Source organism: Chelonoidis abingdonii, chromosome 11 (genome assembly GCF_003597395.2).
Source record: "Chelonoidis abingdonii isolate Lonesome George chromosome 11, CheloAbing_2.0, whole genome shotgun sequence".
In the NCBI taxonomy this organism is placed as follows: Eukaryota; Metazoa; Chordata; order Testudines; family Testudinidae; genus Chelonoidis; species Chelonoidis abingdonii.
Window position 1 is genome coordinate 1903776 of NC_133779.1, and position 27887 is coordinate 1931662.

Genomic DNA, 27887 nt, shown 5'->3' on the forward strand with positions numbered 1-27887 from the left:
TGAAGGCGCGTCCAGCTCTCTGCCCGCCCGCCTTCAAACAGGCAGGGCGGGAGGTGGCTGTCGCTTCTTCCCAGGATGAAGCTGGCCTGAACGGAGGGAAGGGGCTGTTTGTTTTACTTTTCTTTCTGCTGTTTCCTGCCCACTGCGGAGTGGGGAACATGCCGCATGGTTGTGCTCTGAGAACTCTCAGCCCAACGCAAAAAATCTTCCCTTCTCCCAGGTCCCTTCAAGCCGCTCCAGGCTCCCGGACAGCCCCAACGCCACCCAAACCAAACCACCCCATCCCATCCAGGGGGTTCACCTGCTGAGCTGCAAAGGCCCCTGGCCACTTCCATCCTGGTATCCCCACGTGCTCCTGGCGCTCGCGCCTCTCCCCACAAACAAGGACGCGGCAGCAGCATTAATGGGGCCTTTAATGACCACAGCGCGGTCCTGCCGATTGCAAGCCCTGTCCTGGGTGCAAGCATAGCGGGGGGCCCGGACCGCCCAGCCACACCCACAATCTACGGCGATGCTGGGGTCCTTCGCGGTCCGTGATCGGAGGGGAGCACGGCTTGCGGCCATCTCTTCCCACCCTCTTCCGCCAGCATCGGCAAAAGCCAGGGGCAGGGCAGCCGGGCGTCAAGCAGGGATCTCACCAGCTCTCCTGTCCTCGCTGGGGACGCTGGGCTCCTCCCTTCCGTCCCTGCTTGTCTGGGTGCCAGAAATTGGGGCCAGTCCGTCCCTGGGGCCCAGCCCCACCACCTCGCACCCGGGCAGCATCTCCTCCACCAAGATGCGGATCAGCCCCGGGGTGGCCACCGAGGGCAGGTGCGAGAGGTCGAGGCGTCGCAGGTGCCTGGGGAGGGTGACGGGGAAAAGGGATAAGAACGAAACGCAGAGCGATGAGCAGCCTTGTGGCCAGGGCAACACTGCTCATAAAAATTCCTCTGGGCCACACACTGACTCATCTAGAGAGGTTCCCCCCCAGAGCTGGGAGCGGAGCCAGATTCTCCTCCCACCCAGCCCCCGCTGCCCCCCTCCTCTCTCCAAGCCCCGCAGGCCCATAAGCCACGTTCTCCCCTCAAAGGATGCTCAACGCGAGGGAAGAGAGATTCCAGAGCTGGATTTTTGTCTTTCGGCTCCTCACTCCCACTGGAGATGCAATGGGAATCAGCTCCACCGGGAGACAGGCACCAGCGAACCTTTAAAAACCTGGCCCTGGCCCTTTGGCCTCAGGGGAAGGAGTGGTGTTCTAGTGGTTAGAGCAGGCAGAAATGTGGCCCGGACGCCTGGGTTCTATTCCCAGGTAGCACAGACTCCAGCAACTCGCTATTCCCTGTCTGCACCTCAGTTTCTCCGCCGGGTGGATGGGGAGATTGGAAAGTGCTTTGATGTCTTGGGGCAAAAGGGACGGTCGGTGTCTGCAGGAGCACAGCTCCCACCAGGAGAGGCACCGTGGAAGTGAACCCAACGCACAGGGCGCCTGTCGTGTCTTGGGTGGAAGAGGAGGGCACTGGTACAGTCCTTGGGGAGCTGGGGGGGTAGGCGTCATTTCCACACGTGGTAGGTGAGGACAAAGTGGGTTTCTCCGAGTCCCAGTAACGCTGCCTGGCCCTCACGTTAGCTCCCACGTGGGCAGGACACGGCGTTCTCCCCGGCCAGGGGCAGCCGGGGCACAGCCACCCACCTTCATGGCACACGCCCGAGAGAGGGCGAGCGGAACCGGGATCTGTCCGCACCACACCCAGGCGATCCACGGTGACTCATCGGCTCCAGCGGCTCCTGCGTGCCAGTGTTCCCAAAGACGCCCACGGCTGAGCACCGCCGGGGGATTTTACGTGAGTGCAACACGACGGATCCCCCGGCTGGCGCAGCTGCACTGTCTGAGGGGCGGGGCAGGAATAACCATCATGCTCCTGGGCTCTTCCCGAGCAGCTCAAAGCCCTTTCTGGCTAATTAGCCAGACCGCACAGCTCCCCCACAACGCCCCCTCACAGAGAGAGGGAAACTGAGGCACAGAGCGACAGCGAAAGTGAGGGATAGCGCCCAGGAGTTCTGACTCCCCCCTGCTCTAACCACTAGACCTGGAACCCAGAACAGAACCCAGGAGTCCTGGCTCCTCTAACCACTATGCCCCACTCCCTTCCTAGAATGGAGGGTAGAACCCAGGCCTCCTTGCTCCCAGCACCCCCTGCTCTAACTCCTAGCCCTCCCCTCCGTCCTAAAGCCAGCCTCTGAACCCAAGTGTCCCAATTCCCCGCCCCACGCTCTGACTACTGCACCGCGCTGCCCACTCACTCGAGCTGGTGGAGGCAAGCCAGGCCCCGCTCCGTGACCTGGGGGCACCCAGCCAGCGAGAGCTCCTCCAGGCTGTCCTTGAAGACATGCAGCCGGCTTAGGGTCCAGTCGTCAATGTGGAGGCAGTGGCTCAGGTCCAGGGATTTCAGCGCCGTCAGCTTCACTGCAGGTGTGGAAAGGAAAAGGAGGGTGGAGCCGCGTGTCCCCAAGCCCGCTGGCAGCCGGCCAGCCCCCCCCACCTCCGCTGGCCCCAATCTCGGTACCCACCCAGAGGGAGAGTTTCCGAGGTGATCCCAGAACCTGAATTTTGTCTCCTCCCACAGGAGGTGGCGCTTACCCACCTCCCTCTCGCCTGGCGCCCACGCCCCAGTGATGGCTCTGGCAACGGGAGGCACTCAGCCCCTTTTCTCTATGTCACCTGAGCGTGCCTAGCAGCGAATAGCTCTAGCGGCTGGAGACATGGCACTAGGCAGGGAAGGCTCTGAGCTACTACAGGGAATTCTTCCCCAGGTGTCTGGTGGGCGGGTCTCACCCACATGCTCGAGGTCTAACTGATCCCCAGATTTGGGGTCAGGAAGGAATCCACCACCACCACCAGGTCGGCTCGGCAGAGACCCTGGTGGGTTTCCCCTTCCTCAGCCAGAGCGGGTGAGGGCCTGTGGCCTGCAAGGTGCAGGAGGTCAGACTAGATGCTCCCTTCTGGATTGGTATCTCTGAGCTCACTACGCACCCAGGCAAAGAAATGCCGGCCAAGGGTGGTAGAGGAGGTGGGGAATCGTAACTTGACGCAACACAGGCCTCAAAAATCCATTTGGCTGCTACCGGCAACCTGAAAAATAATCTCCGCAAGCTACAACGTGGCCAGATAGTCAACACCCATGAGGAAAGGCCCCGATTCCTTCTCCCTCCTCCTGCAACTCTGCTCAGAGGCTGGATCTTCTCACTGAGCTCCAGGGCAATAAATACCAAACCCTCGTTTTGAGGGGCGGCACAGAGAAGCGTGAGCTGGGGGGCTGGGTTCTATCTAGGGCTGGAAGAACTCGGCTTTGACCAGCACATGGTGCTGAACGTCGATTTCCCGACAGGATGATCAACACGCAGAGCTAGTTCGATTTTCAACGTGTGAAAAGCGCTGCTTGAGCGTTCGATTTCAGGCAAGTGACTTTGCCTGTTTTGACACGTGATGCTGCCAGTTTGTGATTTAATGGTTCTAAAGCGCTAACTTGAATCTCAACATCTCCTGCCATTAAGTAACCATCGTCTGACTCCCACTTTGTCTGACCCCCCAGAGTTTCCCACAACAGTGAATATTCACATCCATTAAAAAAAAAAATGCTTAAAAATAACCAACCCTCCTCCATCAAACTGATAAAATAAAACCCAAGTCCCGCAGAAACGCCCAGCAACCATGGCCCCTGGTGATGCAGAGCCAATGGTGGGAAGGACTGGCCTTTCCCTGAACTCCGCTGAGGGATGCTCAGAGATGGTGCAAGTGATGCACCGAATTCCCCATCGCCTTCCACCAGCCCACAGCGGGGTGAAATGCCGCCCCCTGCGCCGCTCTGCTGCGACTACACGAGGCGCAGAGCAACTGAGAATCGGGCCCGGCAGCCGTGGGCGAGAACCAGAAACCACCCGAGGGGTGGAGAAAGTCCAGCCCCCACCCTGCAGCCAGAGACCAACCCAAACCTGGCTCCACTAACCAGAGACGCGCAGCAAGGTCAGGAACCAACCCCTGAAAATTAGGGGGCTGCGTCAGCTGAAGGAAAAGGGGTAGCCTCCTCCTGCCTCTTTGTCTAGCAGCAGAGAAACCGACGAAGATAACTGTAGACAAACTCCTCCCCGATTCAAGCCTCGGCAAGTCAGTGCAGGGCTGATTTTGGCCCAGCGTGCTGTGCATTCCCTTACGAGGGAACCAGCTCTTCTAACTCGAGATGGGAGACCAGGGCGGGGAAACAAAGAGTCACTGACACAAACTGCTGGTTCCCAGGTGGCTTAGCACCATTGCAACCAGCAGCCATTCCGCCCTGTGTCCATAACAGCCACTGTTGCCCTGCCCTCTGGATGCTTTTAAGTCCAAGTCCCCTGGCCAATGCTGGGTGGGCAAGGGGGCAAACCTCTCAAGAAGAGGGCTGTCTGGCTGCCGGGAGCCCAGAGCTGCAGCGGGCTTTCCAGGTTTGCTGTGCTGTTTTTAACCCCTCAGCGTGAGCTCAAGTCAGTTGACCCAGGCTCTGAGATTCAGCACCACGGGTTCTCCTTTGCAATGTGGACACACCCTGAGGGGCTCATGGAATCACAGGACTCCAGGCACTGGGGCTTTAAAGACACCACCAAATCTTGCCAGACTCGCACTAAAATCCTGAGCTGGCAATGATGAGTCCACAACAAGATCAGACCAAAGCGACAGCTAAACACCAGACAACAGATCTCTGTGTAACCTGAGATCTGGTCTCAACAGATGGCAGCGTTATGTCTTTGGACATATCTGATTATTTCAGACTAATGCAGGCAGATGGATTAGGTTAATCAAATCATTGCCTGAGATAGCAGCTGCTTCCGACTGCCAGGAAACGGACATGCCAGCCGTGCATTACGAAGGATCTCACAGCGAGGAACACACCCTGCCAACTCAGCCACCGGGAACTGCCTGTAATTTTCTCAAGGTAGCCGGCCACCCAGCTGCACACCAAGGCTCCCGTCCTGCCTTTGGCTCCACCACGGAGATCCCGGGACCAACATGCACCAGCCGTGGATCGTGGCACTGGCCACTCGCGGAAAAGACTGGTACAAAGTGAACACCGGGGGAGTCGGATTCTTAGACAAATGAGTCGGGGCTGGGATCGCTGACACCCAAGCTGTAAGCGCAGGAGAATGCTAAGCCAGACGCAGCAGTGACCTCCCCGAAGTTAGAGAAAAGAAAAGGGGTTTTCTCCCCACCTCTGCTCTCTGGGGTTTTGGCCAGTGACTCCGGCAGGCAGGTTACAGCCACTTCCTGTGGGAGATGATTTCTCAGCCTGATAAACCCTCAGCGCGAGATTTTACCCAGATCCTCAGGCTCCACCTTCCTTGGCTCCCCCTTGTCCATTAAGAACGCGATGTCGGCATTGCGAGCCCAGAGAGGAGCCCACTATATTACTGCCTCCGACGGGCTCCCAGCCAGGGAACAGTATGAAATATTAAAAGGCACAGGAAGCAGGAAGGCAAAGGCCAAAGTGGATTTCCACAGCCAAAAATGGTGATGCTGAAATGGAGGAACAGATTGTAAGGGAGCACGTGATCAGCTGGCCTGACCTGCGCGCCACAGGCCAGAAAACAGCAGAGCTTTTAAACACACACACACACGTTCACTCTCTCTCCTGCCCCCCCTTGGGAAACTGCTCTAGTAAATTACCCTCCCTGTGAACAATCCACACCTCAGTTCCAGTCTGAATTCATCTGGCTTCAACTTCCAACCATGGGCCGGATTCAACCTTCCTCGGCGAGACTGAAGAGCTTGGTATGAAATCGCTGCTTCCCGTATAGATACTTACAGAGTAACCGCAACACCTCTGAACCTTCCTGGTGTTAAGCTCGATAGGCCGAGCTCTGTGAGTCTGCCACTCCAAGGCAGGTTTTCTAACCCTTCGATCATTCTCCTGGCTCCTTCGAGGACCCTCTCCCCTTGATCAACCTCCTTCCTGACTAGTGGGCACCAGAACTGGACGTTAGGTCCCCGCAGCGGTCACACAGGGCCAGACACAGGGGGAAAATAACCCCTCTGCCCCGGCAGGAGATTCCCTGGTTTGTGCAGCCCAGGCCAGCATTAGCCCTTGTAGCCCCAGGGTCACACTGGGCATCACATCAGCAGATAAATAGATTGGTATGTCCCTGAATCACCCAGTGTCAGCATGGTCCCCTGGGATTAGTTAGTATGAAACCGGCCTGTCCTGTCACTTCCCTGACACACAGTAGCTGTCTGAACCTTACAGCACCAGCCTTAAAGACAAGAAGGGACGGAGGGTCTCTGCCTCCAACTATCAATCCGCTCCTCCCAATACGGTCTATACATTAGACCATACACTCTATGAGGCAGAGATCGTCTGTACAGCGCCTGGCACCATGGGGCCTTGGGCCGCAGTGGGGGCACCTAGGCACTATTGTTGTATAAATTAATAATGAGTGCGCCCTGGGATTCCCAGAGGAGAGACGCATTGCTGCTGCTATTACAGTAAATGTCTAATCTTTTCTCGAATGTACTAATCTAGTTCTTCCAACAATATCCTGCAGCAGTGAGTTCCACAGGTTAACTGTTTGTGCCCTGAGAAACGCTCACTCCATGGAAGACTCCTGGGACATTCAAGAGCTCTGGGACAAGGGAAATCAGCAAAACTTATCAGCCCGGCTTCATCCTTTGATCTCAAAGCTCTTTACAAAGGAGGTTGGGATCACGATTCCCATTTTACAGATGGGGAAATGGAGGCACAGAGATGGGGACCAGGGAGCAGCAGAGCTGGGAACAGAACTCAGGTCTCCTGAGTCCCACTCCAGGGCTCTATCCACTAGCCCGCACTGCCTCCTCCTTAAGAAAAGCCAGTCTTGTGAGCCTGAGTGTTTCTGTGCCCCCAGCTGCACCAAAGATCCCCCAGACAAATGCCCTCTGCGGAGTCCATCGATTTCTCACCTAGGTTATCCAGCCCATCATAGTTCAACACGGAGCCTGTGAGGTCGATGGCCACCACAGGCACGTCTCGGAGCTGCAGGAAATCGGAGCTGTACTTCCCACGCTGGTCCGGACAGAACCAAGTCTCCTGGCCTTGAAACCTGGAAGGAGAAACGCCAGCGTTAGGAGAACTGAGGCACTGGGACTCTGCCAAGGGGGTTCCCAGGCCAGACCCACATCTCCAGGGCTTGGCCGAGAGCGTCAATACCTCACTCTTCCTCTGTGGGACAGGACGAAGAAGGCGGCGGCAACATTGTCTCCGTAGATGTCCTTGGTGTAACCGTAGTACCTGGCAAAAGGGGGAGAGGCGGAAAGGATCATAACACTTTTCAACCCAAAAATGATGCATTTCAAGGACTATTATTATGATGTAACCTCTGAACTGGAGCAGGGCCCTGGCGTGCTCGGAGCTGTACACACGCAGCCCTTGCTCCAAAGAGGTTACGATCTATTCGAAATTTTGCCCAGAAATATGTACACGGAGCCCGTTCGTTTCAATCCGTGCGGGTCCAAGGCGTGTAAATGGATAAGAGGAGCATGGACGGGTTTTTTTGTTCTGCGTTTGTGCAGTGCCTGGCACAGTGGGGCCCTGATCCACGACTGGGGCTCCCAGTGCTACGGTAACAACCAACAATATGATGTGGACTCAGATAACTGTCCTGAAGTTAAAAACCGCTGGAGAACCAAGTCCAAACTGCCAGGGCAGCTTCTCTCCCACACACTATGCCAGGACCAGAGCAACCCTGAGACTTAGTGAGTCTTATGAGCTGTGAGGAACCGGATGGAGACCCAGAAACCCCACTGACAGTGCCACCAGCTGGTAACAGCTTCTAGCCCTTGGGTGCAGGCGACACCAGCTGCAAAGGGCTCCACAGCTCAGATGCAAGTCCCCTGTGCCTTGGGTCTCGAACCCAGGTCCACGAGGGTCACAGATGCAGCCACGTTCCAACCCTCCCCCAGCCTGGCGTCCCGACCAAGCTCAGCTCCTGGCACCTCACTTGTAGTTCCCAACCTCCAGTCTGTCTCCTGCCCCTGGCTCCTGACTCGTGACTGCAGATACTTGCTCCGACTACTAGGTCGCACTGCCCATAACCCAGTCACAACAGCTGCGCCTTTGAGTTCGGAGCACTCCTGAGGAGAAGTGCCACAGAAGGGCTGCGTATTCTTCTTTACAAGAGGGCCGGGCAGGAATGGTTTTCAGGCCCTGTGAGAATTTTCAAGATCTGGAAAACGTTTCTCATACAGAATCGAGACAAAAGAGCAAAATCTCCAACACTTGTGAGCAGACAAACGGAACAGAAACATCCGGTTTAGCTTGGTGGAAACGTTTTCTGACTTCAGAGACATTTTGCTTCAGTTTTGACCTTTTTACTTTTCTTTTAGTATCAATTAACTTTTGAATTGGCAAGACCAAATTTCCAGACCAAAAAGTTGCTTCAAATGAAACAAAAACAAAAACGAAACTTGCCAATTCAAAAGGTTTTTCCAGCATTTTTGTCTTGCTGGGAAATTCATCAAAACTGACCCTTTCCCACGAACAGCTTCAGTTTGAAAAAAAACAAAAACAAATCGGCATTTTTTCACCCCAAAAAAATACCAAACAATTCCCACTAGCTCCGCTTTAGATCTCTCACGAGCAGTTGGTTCTGCACGTCTCCCCATAGGTACCTGGCAGTTCTTGGCTTCCATAACCAACCCATTTACAGTCACAGCTGCTCAGAAGTTTCTCTTTTCCAAGAAGTCAGTTGCTGGATCAAGTTCTAGCCATCTCTCCCCACCCCTCGCCCCCCTTCTTGGTTCGGGAAAACCAGAGGCAAGGGCTGTACGTACGCGTTCTTCCTTCGCAGGTTTCTGTAGCGAAGCTTCGCGCTCCAGCCGACGAGGTATTCGATGTCACAGAACCAGTTACAGAGGTACTGAAGGATGCCGCCCTTTTGAGGGTCTGGGGAGGTGCCACTGCCGTACGGACGGCGGGTGAAGGCCCCACATTGCCGGAGCTGCAAGACACATGGTTAATCACGTGAACTCCCGGACAGTCCATTGGATTTCTAAGGCCGGGGGTTTGGGGGCTGTCAATGCAAACAGCAGAATACAAAGAGAATCCTCTGCTAACATATGCAGCCCAATTCGTCCCCATTCCCGCCTCCCAGAGGGCTCTGCTGGCTCGAGGTTAAAGGTGGCCTCTCTGCTCCCAAGGGATCAGAGCCGCATGCTGACAAGTGACGGCCGCACAGGAGACAGGGACACATCCTGTGTGATCGCACTGCACTGATTGGAAACTGGATTTCACACCTCGGATGGTGGCTCACAGCATCACACTGGCAGACAACTCAGCCACTGCAGAAACAGCTGGATTCCCCAGCCCAGGAGGGCACCTTGATACCTGCTTCTCATTTACAATGCTTTTTGCCTGGGGAGTGGGAGCCAGGACTCCTGGGTTCTAGCCCCTGCTCTGGGAGTGTGTCTAGTGGTTAAAGCAGGGGTGGGACTAGGATTCAGGACTCTTGGGTTTCTTTCCCAGCTCTCCCACTTTGCCCTCTCTGTGCCTCGGTTTCCCTCGTGTATAAAGAGGATAATAATGAGTCTGGGGGTCAAGAAACCTCGGTCCTATCCCCAGCCAGATTGTCCTATCCTATCCTATCCTCGGTCCTATCCTATTCACCAATTGCTGCCAAATTGTGAGCAAATCTCTTCCCCAGTCTGTGTCTCAGTTTTCCTACAAGGAGACATTCACCTCACAGCTTCATTCATTAGCTGCAGAACCAGAAATTACATGCACAGGGTTTTTGAAACTTGAAGCATCTGTCTGCAGGAGAGACGCGATTAAAGCAGCGCTCGCTACAGCAAAACACCTTCAACTCTCCCGCTGGAGATGCAGCCACAGCTCAGAGCAGCTGGCCCAAGCCAAGGAGACCTTTGTTCCAGCCCTTGCCAAGAAACATCCAACCACACAGCAGCAGAGCGGCTCTGTCCCCTCTGTGCATCTCCTGGGCTGAAGCCACAAATGGAGGGTCTAATGGGTCTGGTTTTGCAACGTAATTCATAAAAAGAGGAGGAGGGGAAAGGCCAGCAAAGAGCTTCAGTAAACCCAGGCAGCTGGGAAACTCGGCGAAGGGTGGGGAGACCGGATTTCCCTGTGCTGAACACGGGACACCTGGTAAAATCTCGCGCATTCGAGCGAGGTCGACGGCAATCGTCAGAACTACGCAGGACAAACATTCAAATTGATGTCGAGTTGACTGAGCCCCCATTAAAAAATCCTGCGTAGCTGGAATCTTTATTAACCTTAAGGCTTTAGGGTTCACATGGGGATGGGTCACACACATAGGGGGAGGTGACACACACCCCTACCCCCCCCCACACGCACACAGGGAGAGGTGACACACACACACACCCCACACGCACACAGGGAGAGGTGACACGCGCACACACACACCCCACACGCACACAGGGAGGGGTGACACGCACACACCTCTCCCTGTGTGAGTGTGGGGGGGTAGGGGTGTATGCGTGTCACCTCTCCCTGTGTGCGTGTGTGGGGGGTGGGGTGTATCCGTGTCACCTCTCCCTGTGTGCGTGTGGGGGGGGTAGGGGTGTATGCGTGTCACCTCTCCCTGTGTGCGTGGGGGGTGTGTGTGTGTGTCACCTCTCCCTGTGTACGTGTGTGGGAGGTAGGGGTGTATGCGTGTCATCTCTCCCTGTGTGCGTGTGTGGGGGGTGGGGTGTATCCGTGTCACCTCTCCCTGTGGACGTGTGTGGGGGGTGGGGGTGTATGCGTGTCACCTCTCCCTGTGTGCGTGTGTGGGGGGTGGGGTGTATCCGTGTCACCTCTCCCTGTGTACGTGTGTGGGGGGTAGGGGTGTATGCGTGTCACCTCTCCCTGTGTGCGTGGGGGGGGTAGGGGTGTATGCGTGTCACCTCTCCCTGTGTGCGTGGGGGGGGTAGAGGTGACAAGCATACACCCCTACCCCCACACACATGCACACAGGGAGAGGTGACACACACATACACCCCCCCCACACACATTCCTGTACATCTCTCTCACAAGTCGGTGACCAACCGACCCGACCCTCCCTGCCAGACCCTCTCCGTCCTCCTCCCTCGTCTGGCTGGGCCCTCGGGACAGCCCCGCCTCTCCTGGTACCACGTCTTCCCGAGGCAACACATGGGGGGCAGGCAGGGTCTCACGTCCCCCCTCCCTAGATTTCTGCCAGGGGTCACACCAGAGCGTGGGCAGCAGCAGCCTTTCGGCACCGTGCGGGAGGGAAGGGATGCGCGGAGCTGGGGGGAATGACCCTGGCCTGTGTCTTGGCAGAGTTCATCTCTTCCCCCCCCCGCCCCAAACAGCTTGTCCCTTGCTGCCCGCACAGTGTGGAAAGGCAGCTGACACCCCCAGGCTGCTGCTAGCCACCCACATAACCCAGCCGCCTCCTGTCCCCTGGCCACAGCATGGGCAGGAAGGGGTTAAGCCCTAGGAGCATTGTGCCCCAGGAACCTGACTTCAGCGGAGCAGAGAGGTGGCTCAGCAGGGGAGGTGCCCGGGGACAGAGCAGCCCCACGGTGAGTGGGGAGGGGGCTGCCCGGGGAGCTGCTGTGGAGCTTGCAGGGTTGGGACGTGAATAGGGTGGAAATCACTTCCTCCCCACCCCCAAACTCCAGAGCTGAGCTGAGGGGCGGAGAGGCTGCCCCGTGCCAGCGCCGTGCGGGGCTTTGGCACATGCAGGGCTCGGAGGGTTGTGAGCTTTCCCGGGCGCCGGCCCCGCCAGAGGCAGTGGGGGAAGGAAGGCGCCTGCCGACCAGGCTGTTCGTGAGCTGAGCGCGCCGACCAGGGGCTGGTTCTCTGCAGGGCGCTCGGAGCGAGATGCACCCGCTGGTGGGGGATACAGAGGAGCAGCAGGGCTGGGGAGGTGAAGAGGCAAAGCAGGGAGAGGACAGGGCGGGGGGGAGCACGTAAAGGGCTGATGGGTGGGCAGCAGAGGCAACACATAACCGGCTGCTGCCTGGTGCCTGCCTGGGCTCACCAGCCACCGCAGCCAGTAGCGCACAGCCAGTGCCAGCCGGAAATGGGACGGGGGGGCTGCTAGCTGAGAGCCGGCACACAGTGGGGGCTGCGCTGACTGACCAGCAGGGGGAGCGGACGGTCCCACGTGCTGCATCTTCACCCCGTCACCAGCCTTGCACCCCCACCCCATCATCGGCCACACAGCCCACTCCACTCACCACTGGTGGGGGTGGATCCAGCGTTGCCAACCCTGATGGGTTTAATCAGAGTCTCGCGATATGTGGTGTTTGTCTTAATGTCCCAACTCCCAAAGTCAGGACAATCTCAGCTTTCGTTTTCAAAAACACCTGCAGTTCTAGCCCTCTGGCCTGAGCATACCCCAGAGGCTCAAAAAACCCAAGAAAACCACCCAGCGGGTGAATCAGAGGAACTCTAAACTCGGGATTTTAAATGCCCTGATTCTTAAGCCAATCTGCCGATCTTTGGGACTTGCCTTGAGATTTTTAAAATGCTTGAGGTTAGCACTCCTGAGGCTCCCACGTGGCTCGCAAATACCGAACGCCTTTCCTTTATTCTTTGCCATTTTCACCTATCAGGTTACGGTTTTACAGGTAACTGCAAAAGTTAAGCAGGCTGCAAAGATTTCAGCCAAGAATCCACTTCTTCACCTGAGGACGTTAATGTCACAAGACCAAGATGAGGTCCGTCAAGGCTAAAGTGTCCTTCACAGCATGACCAAGGCTTGTTTGCAGGGAGAGAGAGCTCAGCTCGCCCACGCGTTCAGTCACCACGTACAACTAATGTAACACGGGGACCATCGAACTGGAGCTTTAGGTCACTACTGACCGGGGCTGAACCCAACCCTTTGACCCAGCCATGGAAAGCACCAGGGTCGCTCCGGCGCTCGTCCCAAAGAGATCGAGTGCCATCTGCTGGCCAGCGCTCTCAGCTCCCTCTTCCCCCTGAGGGATTTCGAATTTCAAATCCAATTCCTCAAACCCTTCTCCCTGAGCCTACCCTTCCTAGCAAAGGCTGCCATCACCCACCAACGATACGCAGCCCAGCCGCTGTTTCAAAGGGAAACTGCCAAGGTGATATTCGGCCCCATAAATATTGGGGGGGGGGGTGTTCCTAAAAAGCCACTTTTATAAGCAATCCCAAAGGAGGCAATTTTAAACTAGGGTGACCAGATGTCCCAATTTTATAGGGACAGTTATTTTTGGGTCTTTTTCTTATATAGGCTCCTATTACCCCCACCCCCAGCCCAATTTTTCACACTTGCTGTCTGGTCACCCTATTTTAACCAAAGGTTGTGTTTGCAGGGGCCCTCGGGCCAGTCCACACCTCACTGCAACAGACCAGCCAGTAACAGCGGCTCTGTGGTGACACTGACTAGAAATCCACGTGCAATTGACACAACCCAGTGAAGAGCTCGATAACCCTGGCACCTGGGCCACCCCGGGCGGGCGTGGAGGTTTCGCAGGCCGGCTGCCAGCGCTGGGAGCTGCTTCCCGAGGCCTGGCTCTGCCAATGAATCTACTACATTGCACCAGTGAAATCTGGACATTCAGGCTCGACTCTGAGGTCGCAGGGACCACAGTCCTTTCCCAGATCCAGCATCTGGGGCCTTCCCCGCACTCTGCTACCGTGGGTCTTTTGCACGACCTCTTGCTGCTCACCTGACCCCAAGGCAGGGGTCACTCCCTAGCTCTGCGGATGGTATTGAGCAGCCTCACACACAAGCGGCGTCCCGCGGTCACACGTGCGAGGCAGCCTCCCACCGGGCACCTATGTTTAGCAAGGCAGGCTCAGGCGCCCTGCAGCTTGCGCCCCCCGAGCAATGCGGAACCAGCCCCCCAGTGTATTCAGCTCCCAGCGGAGCCAGAGGTGGTGAGAGCGGGAGGGTCCCGGACGCCGAGCCGGGCACGGCTGGCACAGAGTCTGCGACGCGCTCTGACCGGGGACGAGCTCAGGTGGAGCAGGTCGTGCCGAGGCTCCCAACCAGGTGCCACCTGCAGCAGTGGGGCGTCATGGGGGGGGGCACTGTGGATCAGGGCGGGTTACTGGGGCCCTAGAAAGCAGCAGTGGGGACACCGGAGAGCAGGGACCCAGGCACTGGGAACTGCGGGGGGTGTTATGGAGGTGGGGGGGCAGGACCCAGGCACTGGGGACCCCATAGGGGGTGACATGGGGTAGGAGAGCAGAGGAGGAGTTATGGGGGGGCAGGATCCAGCATGGGGACCCCATGGGGGGGTGACATGGGGTGAGGGGGAAGAGAGGGGTTATGAGGAGGTGGCGGCCGGACCCAGGCACTGGAGCCCAGGGGGTGACTGGGGGGGCAGGACCCAGGCACTGGGACCCCGGGGGGTGACATGGGGGAGGGTGAAGAAGACGGGGTATGGGGGCGGCGGGGACCGGACGCCAGGCACTGGGACCCCGGGGGGGTGACATGGGGCGGGGGGGCCGGACTCGAGGGGGCCGTTAGGGGAGCGGGCGGGAACCTGCCCCCCCGGGACGCTTTGCCGGGGGGCGGGGCACGCGGACATTCCCACCCCCCCGCGGTACCTACCGCCCTGGGCGCCGCCATCTTGGATCGTCCACGTGACTCCAGGCCCCGCCCACCGAGCGGCCCTTCCCCCTCCGATCAGCCCCGCCCCCTCATGTAGCCCCGCCCCGTCAGCCCGCCTGTCTGCGACCCCGTAGTGATCCCAGTGGCTGGACGGGTGGGAGGGGCGCTGGGAGCCAGGACTCCTGGGTTCCTGCCCTGGCTGGGGGGGAGGTTGTTGGGGAGGGCAGGATCCTGAGCGCTAGCTGCAGCTCTTACTCCTTGTGCACCCCTGAGCCACTTGCATCCCTGCTCTGTGCCTCAGTTTCCCCCACACCTGCTTGTGGGAAGTGCACCCTGCCATTGTCACACAGCCCAGCTGGTGGGTAACGGCCCCGCTGCCCAGCTCTCACACAGGGGGAGCCCCCGGCGCCAACCCACAGCTGGGCCCTCCACCTCACTGGGGGGAGGGCACGTAGGGTGCAGTGGGTGACACACAGCATAGCTCCAGGCCACCACGTCTGTTTCCCCTCTGGGGTCCAGCATGGGCCCCTGTGGCTGGACTCCAGCTCCCCAGCCAGTGCCGTGCGCGGGCAGGGGCCTGCATCTCACTCCTCTGAGCCGGGGGGCGTCCAAGCCATCCTGTGCATGAGCCCCAGCAAAGCTGGTCGAAGCAGCCCCACCTGCGCTCTCTTTGAGCCGTGCCACGTGCTTATGTGCCCCCTTAGTACAGCTTGAGGGTCCCAGGAGCAGGCACTGGGGTTTCCTGCCCAGGGCATGTGGCCTTTCCCCTGGGAATTTCTGCTCGGATGGGAGGGAGTTGCTGGAAGGGGCAAGCTGGGTGGCCGCGTGCCAAAGGGCGTGGGGACGGACTGCTTCGCCTGCAACCTTTGAGCCCACAGCTCCGCTGGATGCTTGAGAGCCTGGCACATTTATTACCATTGGCCAGGCAGCGCCCAGAGCCGCTCCCTGCACTGGAGGTCCAGGCTGGGCTCAGCAGCTCCATGGGACAGAGGGGAAGGGAATCGGCGCAGCAGCTTTCCTGGTGGCTCGGTAGTGCCCTCCCGCTCGCTAGGTAAGGAGGGTCCCTTCAACTGCCCCATCGTGCTGGGGAACGGCGCTCAATCGCCAGCTTGTCCTTCCGTCCCCTCCTCCCTCCCTTCCCATAATCAGTGGCACAAGAGCCTTCTCCTTTGCAATCCCCTGCCAAAGGCAACAGATGCCTGGTTTCTCCCTCTTGCCCCAGCCACGCTCCCCCTACCCGGGCCCTTCGCTAGCTCAGCCCCCTCCCTGCAGCATCCCAAGGGCTCTGCTCGTGTGAGAGATGTGCTAGGAAAGACTCAGGCCACCCACCTCAATTCTCGGACAGAAGAAGGGGGTGGTCAGGAGGGATTAAAGGAAAAAAACTTTGGGGAGGGGGAATGTCTGAGAGGGGGGAGCGACCCCCTGTGCAAAAAGCCTGGGGTGACAGCCTTAGTCCACAGCTGCGATAGGACCCTTCGGAGCATGACCCTGTTTCAGGGAGACTCTAACAGAGGTTTCCCTGACACCCCAGGCCAGCCTCAGGCACCCCAATGTCCAAATGCTGCTGGATGGAAGAAGAGGGGTCTCTCTTCAAGGGGCTGCCCCCGCTGCCACCGCTGCTCTGCACCCCACACACACACGGCCCTCTGGCAGCAAGGGAGCGCCAGGAGGCGCTGGAAGCGCTTGGGACAAGCAGCCAAAGGGACACTGCTCCAGGCTCCGGCTTCCAGGCCAGGATCTCTTGGGTGCGGAAGGAGCTGGTGAGTTCAGACTAGTTTTTCAGAAGGGGTTTGGTGCTTGCGGGGGGGCCCTGGTGGCGGACTCCTAAGGGGGGAACTGGCAGCAGTAGAAGGCCGTTATCTTCTCTGCAGACCTGCACTAGAGGGGGATGGAGACGCCCGCTTTGCCGGCGGGTTTCACCGCTAGCGATTGGCTCGACAGGAGCAGCCGCAATTCCCAGTCACAGAGGCGAGCAACCTCTCGTGGTTCCAGACCTTCCTTTCCCTTCAACACCAGCAGCCCGGTCAGGACAGGCCTGGACCAGAGTTCCTGGGTAACTCCCACCGCCCCGTGAAAGCCACCAGCCATAACTCACTCACTCCCTCTCCTCCCTTCCCCGTCCCAGCTCAGCCTGCAGGTGACCGACCTGGTGCTTCTCTGGCAACTGGACTCCATTGCGCAGGAGATCCAGGACCTGTGGGACCTGCAGCTGGACATGGAAGAGTTTTTTGCAGAACGGGAGCTGCTGGGACCAGCTACCTCCTCCCACTGATTTCTCTGCCCCTTGAAGCTGAGTGGTGGGATGCAGGGGGCCTTATAAACCAAGCGGGTGAAAGAGCTGATTGGCTAGATGAACTGTCAATAGCCTAGACTCAGGGGAGGGACTTCCCTTCTCCGCAAAGGGTTCTGGGTAGGGAAGCCCTTTATATAACCCCTGCTGGGCCTGCCTGGGGAGTGGGCATTACTGGGCTGGACAGGACTGTAGGATGGAAGGTCCTGGGCCTGTTATGCGCTATCCGGGGACTTTGGACGGGGCAATGGACGGATGGGATGAGACAGAGAAGGAGCCTGTTGTGTTCTTTGGTTTGGGGTTTTGATCCTTCCCCCCCTGCTGCCACTTTAAAATAAAATGTGTTGGACCTTTTCCTTTCTTCTTGCCGCAACTCCTCTGAACTGGGCCCCGCAGATTTTTGGAGGCTCTGGCGCCTGCATCCTGCCCCCCCAGTCCCGCCCCGGGAACTGAGTGAACAAGAGAGAATCGAACCTGCTACTTCCCGTGTGGCATTTCTGCCGTTGCCTTTCTCACGAGTCACGTGCAGCAAAGAGAAATCAATGGCGGTCACAGGGCATTGTTCTGCCATGTAAAAGGGGCAGAGGAGAGAGATTTTTTTTTTGGTGGGGTGGGGCATGCTGTCTCTCCCTGTGGGGGCGGCCACAGCCCCTTCCTCCTGGGGGGAGACCCAATTCTGGAATGAGCTCTGCCCTCCTGTTGCAGGAGGAGAGCCCCCGGTCCCCAGCTCCACCGTTGCGCCCAGAGAGATAGGTGCAGAGAAGGGCATTGGGGGGTGGCAATGGGACAGAATGTCTCCATGAGAAACTGGGTGTGATTCTCAGTCACGACTGGGCCCCTCTGCACCCCTCTTGCAGCATAGCGGGGCAGAAACAGCCTGAGAATCCCTACATGCATGGGGCTCCCCCAGCTGGGGTGGTGTTGGGGTGATGGTCCTGAATGCACCCTGCTTCCAGACCTGGCAGAGAGGGTGGACCTGCAGTGTGGCCGGAGTGCACTGTGCCGTGGCTATTCTCTGCCCCCCAGGGCCCACAGTGGCCAGAGTTCAAGTTAGAGCAGCCCCAAGGCTGCTGTAACTGATGCAGGGTCCAGAATACAGGTAGCGCAAAGGAGGTTTAAGAGCAGGCCCCACGCTGGTCCCCTGGTCCATACTGAAGCAGCGAGCACCTGCCCTGTGGGGTATCCCTAAGGGCTCCGCACACCCTGGTCCTGATCCTGGCGATTGGAGCCTCGTCAAACAATACCATTTACACAATCAGACGCAGCAACAGGCTGATCCTGCTTCATTCGCCTCGGTCACTGCCGTGAAGGAGCTGACGGCTTCACAGAACATCTAAAAAAACCATCTTTCATTGGATAAAGGAATGAAAGGACCCAAACCAACACAGCAGGGGGATGAAGCTGTCCCCAGAAAATCCCCAGGGGTTTGCCTGGCCCCAGCGCAGCAGATTTCTCAGCCCCCGCTTGGTCCTGTGGATCATGATTTGTTGTGTGTCGCAGCAGCAGCTGGGAGCCCCCATTGCGGAGCCGCTGCGCTGGTTGCTGGACGAATGCCGAGCAGAAAGCTGGCCCCTGCCCCGACGAGCTGGCAATCAAAGTAAATCTCTGCTGGAAGGAAGATCTCGCTGCGGCCCTCCGCGGGCGAAGTCTGCACAGCGTCAGAGGGCGAACGGCCTCACGCCCGGAGACTCAGAGGGCTGAAGGCGCCTTCCTTGCCAAGCTCAACCAGTCACCAATGTGGTAGTCGATCCGCTGCAGAAGCAGAGAGGGGGACACAGGGAGCGAGCTGGAGGGACCCCACCAGGATACGGAGATCCCACCCCACTGGGCCCCTTGTGCTGCCGAGGGACTTCGGGGGACACTCAGCTGAGAGCCTGGCCACCACATAAGCCCAGGTCATGCACGTCGAGGGGCATTTCACCCAAAGGGCTTGATCCTCAGTCATGCTCAGCTGTGGGACCAGCCCCTTGAGAACCCCCCACGCAGGGACCACCCCACCCCGCACCTGGCACAATGGCTCTGCACCCACTGGCATAGGGGGCAGATCGAGGCCATGGCTGGAGCCCACTTGCTCTGGGTGTTCCCTGTCCCCTGGGTCCTTCACGGGGTGGAGCGTGCGTTAGAACAGCCCTGGGGCCGCGGGGAGTCACTGGAACTTAGCAAGAGGTTCTGGGGTTCAAGTCTGGGTCGGTTCCGATTCCATCCCCACCGGGTTGGGCTTCCCGGCGGGCTCTTACCTGCCGGGCCGAGACGAGGGGCAGGGGGTCGGAGGGCCTGGAGGGGTTCATGTTGGCACAGTGGGAGGTCCCGTTGATGAGGATGGCCAGCTCCGAGCGTGACTGGTTCTTCAGGACGCTCAGGGCATGCCATGGGTCGATGTCGCCTGGGCGAGGGCGAGAGGAAAGGGTGCTTAGCTCCGGCGTGGCACGGGAAGTTGATGCCAGGCCTGGCCCGCGGGTCCGATCTCACGACTGCCCCCTCCCCAGCTGCCACCCCCCCACCCGTACCATTCACAAAGAGGATCCTGCTGGCCTTGGGGTGGTCGGCCCCGTAGTATTCGTTGGTGAAGGTCACCGCCTCCCGCACGTGCTCAGGGCTGATGCCGAACACCTGGGAGCAGACGTCGAGCTGGGCCGACAGTGTCAGAAGCTGGGAGAAGGGGCAGGTGACGTCTTCGCAGGTCTGGTCTGGAGAAGGAGGGACAGAGGGAGATGTCAGCACCGCAGTTCTTTGGGGTGCCCACCGCCGAGATGGAGAAAGAAACGGGGCAATCGGGGGGAGAGGGTACCCCAGGGCCGGGGGGAGCCGGGGTGAAGGGGAAGGGGGTTACCTCTCGAGGCTGCAAGACGCAGCTGGACCCCGAGGTCGCTCTGCATCTCGACCTCCCCAGCCTGGCGCCCCCATTCCCAGTCGCCCCGTCTTGGGGCAGGGACTGAGGGGGGCTTTAAGCCCCATTTGCTTTCCCCAGATTCTGCCCCGGCCCGTGGGTGGGGGTAGAGGATACCTGGAGGTGGGGGATCATGTGGGGGGCAGCAGGCGGGACCCACCCCCCACACACAGCCAGCTTACAGTATCCGAACTCGGTGCAGGTCTGGAAGTACCACTGCCGCTCGCCCACACCGCTGAGGGTCAGGTTGGCACTGCGCAGCTCGGCCAGGGTGCGTTGGCGTGAGTTCTCCACGCAGGGCAGCGCCATGCTCTCCAGGAACCCCTGCCACGGGAGGAGACACATGGGAACCCCCGCCCCTTGGAGGGACCCATCTGGCTCCGTCTCCAGCGGCTCTGGCACATGGGATTGACAGGAGGGGGTGCCCACAGCACACTGGCGAGGGGGCAGGACCCCTCCGCTCATAGCTGAAACTGCGCTCCCCCCTTCCTTTAGCCTCTCGGGACTCCTGTACCCCCCACCATGGTGCATCATGGGAGATGTCGTTCCAGTGCTTCGTTCTTTATGGGCTAGGCTTCCCAGCAGGACTTCATCTCCCATGATTCACAGTGGTTACTGCTTCACCTCCCAAGACTGCAGTGCCTCATGGGAGACATAGGTCCAGAGCGCCATACCCTTCCCCCATGAGTTGGGCTTCCCAGCTGGACTTCATCTCCCATGATGCACTGCAGCTACCACCTGCCCACCCCTCCCCTGGCCACAGTGCATCATGGGAGATGTAGTTCTGGTGCCTTGTTCTTTATTGGCAGGATGTCCCAGCTGAACTTCATTTCCCATGATGCACAGAAGTGACTGCCATGAGGCACCGCCTTCCTCCTCCCTCAGATTGTGGGGCATCATGGGAAATGTTCCAGTGCCTCATGCCCCCACTCTTCTCTATGGATCAGCCTTCCCAGCCAGACCTCATCTCCCATGATGCACAGCAGCCACCACCTCTTCACTGCGAGGCTGCGGTGCATCATGGGAGATGTACTCCAAGCAGGAAGCCTGACCCACAGAGGCGAACAGGAGCTGGAGGCCACCTGAACTACGACCCGGCTCAGCAGTGACGGTCACTGGCCCCAGTGTGCAGCGTCGCTGGGTCCCAGCCGGGCTGGATCCAGACCATCCCCCTCTCCCCCTGCCTTACATTATTGACGGTGATGAGTCTCTGGTAGGGGGACCCCAGGCCCGTGTCGTTCATGATGCTGCACAGCTTGGCCACGGTGCCACCCTGGAACCCCTCATCGTTGTACTGCACGGCGCCCATGAAGATGTCGGCCAGGTTGCTGGCGAGCTCCCCGCGGTCGTCGGGCTCTGTCAGGGGCCCGCAGGAGCGGAAATCCTTCTCCAGCTCGGCCAGCCGCCCGGCATGCAGCCTCTGGTCCACTGCAGAGAAGGCCTTGGCCACGGCCTCACGGCACTGAGGGGGGGGGGGGAGGAAAGGAGAGGCACTCGCCTGCCAGGGCGTTCGCGGCTGGGGGGGGGGATTGCCTGGTGGGTTAGATGTGGGGACTGGTTCTCTCCCCAGGTCTGGGAGGTTAGTGGGGTCTAGTGGTGAGAGCAGGGGGCTGGGAGCCAGGACTCCTGGGTTCTCTCCCTAGCTGTGGGAGGGGAGTGGGGTCTAGTGGCTAGACTGGGGAGGGGCTGGGAGCCAGGACTCCTGGGTTCTCTCCCTGGCTGTGGGAGGGTACAGGGCCTAATTCTCCTCTCATTGACACTGGTGCTGGTCAGGAGCAGCTCCTCACATGCCAACGGAAGGACGCTGGTGTGAGTGGGCCCAGAACGGGTCCAGTGGGGCCAGGTGTCAGAGCTGGGGGGCGGAGAGTCCTAATCGTCAGAGATGGGCCCCACACACCAGCTCTCTCAGAGTGTCCCACCCAATGCTGGGGGCGGGGACGGGACACATGAATCTCTGGGATTTCTCCCCGCAGGACCCCAGAACCAGCCCCGAGCCATTCACCCACCTGGGCAGAGCCCCCCACCACCGGGTCCAACAGACTTGCTGCCACCACCTGGAGGAAAGACAGATGCACCGCGCAGGGTTAATGAAGGCACCAAAAGGGTTAACTAGGAGTCACTGGGTCCCTCCCCTCATCCCATCCCAGGGCCCTCCTGCGGCCCCCCAGCCCCCTCTGCAAGAAGCTGCCCGAGAGTGACAAGAGCCTGGGGGTGCCCCCTGCAGCCCCCAGTCCCCTCCATGCTGGCGGAGCTCAGGGCAGGATTTCAGGGGGCAGTGCAGGCTGGGGAACCTGGGAGAACCCCAGAGACACCCCCCCTGCTTCTGCTCCCCCAAGCTCTTCGCTGCCCAGATCCACAGTCAGGAGGCCACAGGTGGTACAACTGTTGGGGCGAAGGGAGAGCTGCACCGAGGACATTCCCCTCCTGCAGGTGAAAGGGGGTATGGAAGCTGCCCCCCGCAGGTGCTGCCCACTCACCTGGTTGTAGCCAGTGAAATCCAGCTGGGCCCGCACCGGGGCGGAGGACGCGACGGCGGCAAAGACCAGGTGGGGGAACTAGGAGAGGAGAGAGAAATGGAGAGAAACCAGCCCCACCATTGCTCCATCTGCCTGGCAGGAAATCCATGACCCCATAGGAGCAGGGGGGATGGGCTCCCCTGCAGTGAGGGGGTCTTGGGGTGGACCCCAGGACTGGCTCTGTCCCCGCTGCTAAGTCCTCCCCCACTAGACCCCACATCCCTGCCACAGCTGCCCAGGAGTCCAGATCCCCAGCCTCCCCCGGAGTTCTACCCCACTAGACCCCCTCCTGTCCGCTCCCTGATCTAAGCATAGAACCCAGGAGTCCTGGCTCCCAGCACCCCCCTGCTCTAACCACCGGCCCCCACTCTCCTCCCACAGCCAGGGAGAGAACCCAGGAGTCCTGGCTGCTAGCACCCTACTCTCACCGCTAGACTCCACCCCACTCCCAGAGCCAAGGAGAGAACCCAAGAGTCCTGGCTCCCAGCCCCCCTGCTCTAACCACCAGCCCCCACTCCCCTCCCAGAGCCAGGAAGAGAACCCAGGAGTCCTGGCTCCCAGCACCCCCCTGCTCTAACCACCGGCCCCCACTCTCCTCCCACAGCCAGGGAGAGAACCCAGGAGTCCTGGCTGCTAGCACCCTACTCTCACCGCTAGACTCCACCCCACTCCCAGAGCCAAGGAGAGAACCCAAGAGTCCTGGCTCCCAGCCCCCCTGCTCTAACCACCAGCCCCCACTCCCCTCCCAGAGCCAGGAAGAGAACCCAGGAGTCCTGGCTCCCGCCCCCTGCTCTAACCGCTAGACCCCGGGCTATCGCCGTCTGGCTCTGTGTCCCCCTTAGTGGCTGGATCGTGTATCGACTCTCATGGGCCAGGTCCCGGCTCTATGCAGCGAAGCAGGCACAGGTCTGTGCTTTCAGATCCCGAGGTCGTGGGTTCGATGCTGGCGAGGGGTCCAGCAGAGCCCCACGCACCAACAGCCCACCAGTGCTCCTCAGGCCGGTACCTTGAGCCTGAACCAGGCGGCGAGTGGAGCCGGGTAGGAGCCCCCAAGCAGATCCAGGTGTTGTTTTTCCGTGTCAGGTTATACTTCTGAGTGACGAAGAGGTGGAAGGAGGCCAGGTCAGCCAGGCTGCGACAGGAGCGAGGGGAGATACCGAGAGAAAACCCACACCGGTGAGCTGAGCACAGAGCTGGGAATCCCAGGGTTCCCCCAACTCATGTGACTCGCTGTCAGGACCCATGGAGGGAGTCAGTGTAATCATCCCATTTCAGGGGGGCGGGCGCGCAAGGTGAAAGTTTCGCCTAAGGTGCAAAACTTCCTCACACCAGCCCTGGCAGGGGCACAGGCAAACACTGACCCCCAGCGCCTCCCCCCACTCCCCTTGCTCTAACCACTAGACCCCACTCCCCTCCCAGAGCTGGAGATAGAACCCAGGCACCCTGGCTCCCAGTCCCCCACCCCGGCTCTAACCATGTGGACACCCCCCCAATCCTGAGCACAGCGTGCCCAGGCCCTGCCCCGCCCGGGGACTCACGCCTGCTGGCTGGACAAGAACCGGAGGCTGGCGTCCTGCAGGCCGTCGGGGTTGATGCTGGCGCCGTAGAAGCGATGCTCCAGGGCCACGGCCAGCGCGCCGTATTTCTGAGCCAGCTCCATGTGGTGCCCTGGCACCAACGCCAGCGTTAGAGCACAGGAGCCTGGCAGGTGCTGAGCCCTTCCCTCCCCCACCCCACCCTGGGGCTGGATGGGAGCCAGTGCCCCCTAGCAGGGACAGGCCCCTGCCCCATTCCCCACGCCCCTGAGCCAGCCAGTCCCTGCCCTGGGGCTGGATCGGGGCCAGCGCCCCCTAGCGGGGACAGGCCCCTACCCCATTCCCACCCCCCTGAGCCAGCCAGTCCTCACCCTGGGGCTGGATCGGGGACAGGCCCCTCCTCCCTGGAGCCAGCCAGTCCCGCCCCGGGGCCAGATTGGGGCCAGTGCCTGCTAGAGGGGACAGGCCCCTGCCCCCCAAGCCAGCCAGGCCCTGATCTGGCCCCACTTACCTGCCAGCACAGCGAACTGCGACAGGGAGCTCTCGCCCCCGATGTACAGGAAGACGGGCCCGGCTGGGCGATGCCAGAACTCCTCATTGATCCAGAACCTCTGCGGGGGGAGAACAGCGGCCGGTGGGTGCGAGGTGGGGGCCCCTGCCTGGGGGCAGCTCAGGGGCTTGGGGAGCCCCTGCCCGGGGGCAACTCGGGGGCCCCCAGCCAGTATTGGGGTCAGTGCATGGGGCAGGTGTGTGCACACCTGTGCACCTCTGGGTGGCAGCACCGCCCTGGCAAGGCTGGGGGATCCGGGCGGGTCGCCGGGCCAGGCCGGTGACAGCGCTCGGCCAGTCTCACCTGATTAAAGCCCTGCCCCTCCTGCCGATCGAAGTGGTCGAGGGGCTGGCGCAGAGCACCCTCGCTGGGGGCACGCCAGGGCACTGGGCGCAGCAGCCACCTGCGGGAGACCGTCTCCTTCATGGCCTGCACCTCACGCGCCCGCAGCACCTGCTGCCTCAGCAGCCGGAAGTTGCGCCCTGGGGAGGCAAAGGGAGGCGGGGATGGGGGGCCGGTTCTGATCCAGCCCCCCAATTCCAGGCAGGGTGGACCCAGCACTGCTCCCTGGCTGGCAGGGAGTCACTGGGCCTTGGCCCCCCTGGGTGAAAGGAGCAAAACCCATCGGCCAAGCTGGCATCGACCAGCCCTGAATGGGTTCGGGGCACTGAGACACCCCCTAGAATGAAGTCTGTGCAGGGTGTGGGGAGGTGTGTGGGGGGGGGTCCGAGTGTGTTTGGGGGGGAGGGGATCTTTGCCCAGTCCCTCTCCTTGGGCACAGGCGAAGGGATCTAGTCTCCAGGGGTCACCGTCCGTCCATCCATCGGGCTAAAATTGCATTTGAAGAAGTGAAACATTTCACTCAGCAGAAGTGTGTGTCGGGGGGGAGACAGGTCATGCCCCACTTCCTTTGGATCACATGCAGCGCTGGTGAGAAATGCCCCCACAGCTGCTTCCAAGAAGCCAGGCTCAGCAGAAAGCTTCCTGCAACGCGCTGGCTACAGAACCCATTCTGCTTCGGAGCTGGAAATGGGACCCAGGAGTCCTGGCTCCCAGCCCCCCCCTGCTCTTACCACTAGACACCACTCCCCTCCCAGAGCTGGGGAGAGAACCCAGGAGTCCTGGCTCCCAGCCCCCCCTGCACTAACCCCATAGACCCCACTCCTCTCCCAGAGCTGGGGATGGAACCCAGGAGTCCTGGCCCCCAGCCCCCCCGCTCTAAGCACTAGGCCTGGCTCTCTAGCAGGTTGTCATCCCAGCAGGGAGGGACAGGCCCGAACAGGAATGCAGGTTTCCAAACTCTTGCCTCCAGGCTGCTAAACAATGGAGATCCGACCTGTCCCTGCCCGCACCACTTCACCTCAATTGGGTGTGAACGCCAGAGCCTAACTACTGGGACCATTAACCACTGATTTCATCGGGGCAGCTTGGCCCTGAGTCCACCTTGCAAGCCCCCAGCTGCTCCCCCTCCCCCTTCGCAGGGGCCCATTTCTTCCTGAAGGATCCCAGCGCACTTTACAGACCCTGCATGCACTCAATTCACTTAGCTTGGTGCCAAAACGCAGCCACCTCTGGGGTGAGGCCCAGCGGCTGTTAACACTCCCCTCTGAGACAGAACGTGGCCACCGTTTAAACAGGGATCCCTCACTCGGCACAGACATGCAGCCACCTTTGGAGGCTGGGACGCAGCAGCTGTTTATACAGGGATCCCCCAGCACAGAGATGCAGCCACCTCTGGGGTGGAGCATGGGGGTTGTTTATACAGGGACCCCTCGCCTGGTGCCGAGATGCAGCCACCTCTGGGCTGGGGCACAGGGGGGCTGTTAAACAGGAACCCCACAGGATGAATTTAGGGAAGCAGAATATTACCCTAAGCAGGCCACTGAGGTGACATCCCCCCCGTGCCAAAGCAGCCCTGACCCGGCTTTCCGATCCCACCAGGCAGACTGTAAACACAGTTCTCCCTGCGGTCTGTACAGCGCCTAGCGCCGTGGCGCCCAGCGGCTCACAGGGGACTACGTCCATTCGGATCATTAACCAGCTTACCTGCCTCGGCTCCGATCAGCAGTGACAGAAGCAAACCCAGAGCCCAGGGAACCGGCCGCCCCATCTTCAGCCCAGTTCTCAGGCAGCTTCCTGGTGGCCTAGCCTGAAAACTTCCTGCCGGAGGCCGGGGGCTGTACACAGAGCTGGCAGAGTGACTGGCTGCTCCCTTCCCCAGCTAGCCCCACAGTCACTAAACCCGCTTCTCCCCTGGCCCCTCACATGACCCACTGCTCTTGCCCCTGGCCTGGCCCCACAGCGAGTCAAGGGGTGGGGCTGGGGAAGAGGGTGTGAACTTTCACTTTGCAGGCTGAAAAGCAGCACCCGCCCCCTCTGGTGCAAGGGCCGGCTGTCTGTATCTGAGAGCCCCAGGGTACCCGGCAAGCTCTGGGCAGGGGCTGCCGGAGGTGTTTCGGAGGACTGAACCCCAATCCACCCGCCTGCTCTAGGCACGAGACCCCCCTTCACAAAACAGGGCATAGAACCCAGGAGTCCTGGCGCCTGTTCCCCTACCCCCCGATGTAACCACCAGACCCTGCCCAGAGCTGGGCAAAAAGCCAGGAGGTTCTTCAAATCTGGCCCAGGCCCAGGATTTCAGTGGATTTTACTGATGCGGGAAGTTTGTGGAATCTGCTTTTTCCCACCATAAGGGTCACTCAGGACAAAGCACCCAGAGGCTAAATGGCTTCCCAGACTCACTTTCTAACGGCGTTGGGCTCATACATTTAGTGGTGGCTTTGGTATGAATTCCCAGAAAGCGCCCGTGGCGTCCGGACAGCGAGTGCCGGCCGTTTGGGGCCACCAGGCTGTGTTTCTCATCCACGGAGGCCGAGTGGAAGTTGTAACCTCTCGGCAGAAATCAGCCCTTAGCCCACCGAGCAGTGACTGGGGCATTCAGAGGAAGCCGCACAATTAGATACATCATTAATTGTCCTTAAATATTCACACTACTCAGTCATTTGGTCTGAATCATTAATCGCTCTGCTTCGTTACCAGCAAACACAGCCCATGCCTGAGATTTTAATGAGTTTTACCCGCACAGGAAGTTTGAGCAATCCGTGTTATTCTACCTCTTAGATCCTTCAGACTGCAACCAGCTGTTTCGTAAGGGGCCCATTTCAAACGACTCATTTGTAACCTGCAAACTGATGACCCGATTTATTTGTGAATTCTCCGAATACTCCAGCCGGTGGCCAAAGAGGAACTGCTGGGTGCTGCAGGGGGACAGGAGGTACATGGAGCTTTCTACACACACCAGAGAGGGCAGATCTCTCCTGGAAGTGCCAACGGTTGGACACCGGACAAAATTCCACTTTGAAACAAGGCCCAGGTTTTTACTGGGGGGTGTGGTTACCATTGGAACAACTTACCGCGGCATTTGCCATCTGGTGATTTCTTCACACACTTTAGTCGGAGCGACACAAGGTCTGGGACTCAGCTCCGGGGTGACGGTGACATTCTCTGGCCTGGATGGGAGGTCAGACGAGAGGAGCTCATGGACCCTGTGACGAACTGG

The 27887-nt window shown here is 59.7% G+C and overlaps 2 protein-coding genes and 1 long non-coding RNA gene across 3 annotated transcripts; 1 reads left to right on the top strand and 2 right to left on the bottom strand.

Annotated features, from left to right (window-relative positions):
• Positions 1-406: 406 nt before the first annotated feature.
• DMAC2 (distal membrane arm assembly component 2) lies at positions 407-14606 on the bottom strand. The gene is made up of 6 exons (XM_032795667.2): positions 14551-14606; positions 8810-8976; positions 7188-7268; positions 6941-7080; positions 2281-2443; positions 407-838 (listed from the first exon to the last, which is right to left on the bottom strand). Exons 1-6 carry the CDS (start codon positions 14566-14568, stop codon positions 622-624), a joined length of 786 nt encoding a protein of 261 aa, XP_032651558.1. The 5' UTR covers positions 14569-14606; the 3' UTR covers positions 407-621.
• Positions 14607-14723: 117 nt separating this feature from the next.
• Positions 14724-17078, top strand: LOC116833890 (uncharacterized). Its single transcript, XR_012656755.1, has 3 exons — positions 14724-15601; positions 16082-16310; positions 16676-17078. It is a non-coding gene; the product is annotated as an uncharacterized LOC116833890 (long non-coding RNA).
• Positions 17079-18172: 1094 nt separating this feature from the next.
• LOC116833850 (thymus-specific serine protease) lies at positions 18173-26529 on the bottom strand. The gene is given in 13 exon segments (XM_075070566.1): positions 18173-18592; positions 19078-19223; positions 19348-19527; positions 19910-20051; positions 20917-21189; positions 21734-21781; positions 22205-22282; positions 23250-23296; positions 23299-23375; positions 23782-23911; positions 24290-24389; positions 24632-24810; positions 26375-26529. Coding segments are annotated over 13 exon segments (1527 nt in total). The 5' UTR covers positions 26439-26529; the 3' UTR covers positions 18173-18529.
• Positions 26530-27887: the final 1358 nt, after the last annotated feature.

Excerpts from the sequence above, each read along its gene's own strand:
- DMAC2 (XM_032795667.2), bottom strand. Across the intron at positions 7,269-8,809 it reads AACCTGCGAAGGAAGAACGC|GTACTACGGTTACACCAAGG; the intron begins GTACGTACAGCC and ends CCCTTTTGCCAG. Across the intron at positions 7,081-7,187 it reads TCCCACAGAGGAAGAGTGAG|GTTTCAAGGCCAGGAGACTT; the intron begins GTATTGACGCTC and ends TTCTCCTTCCAG.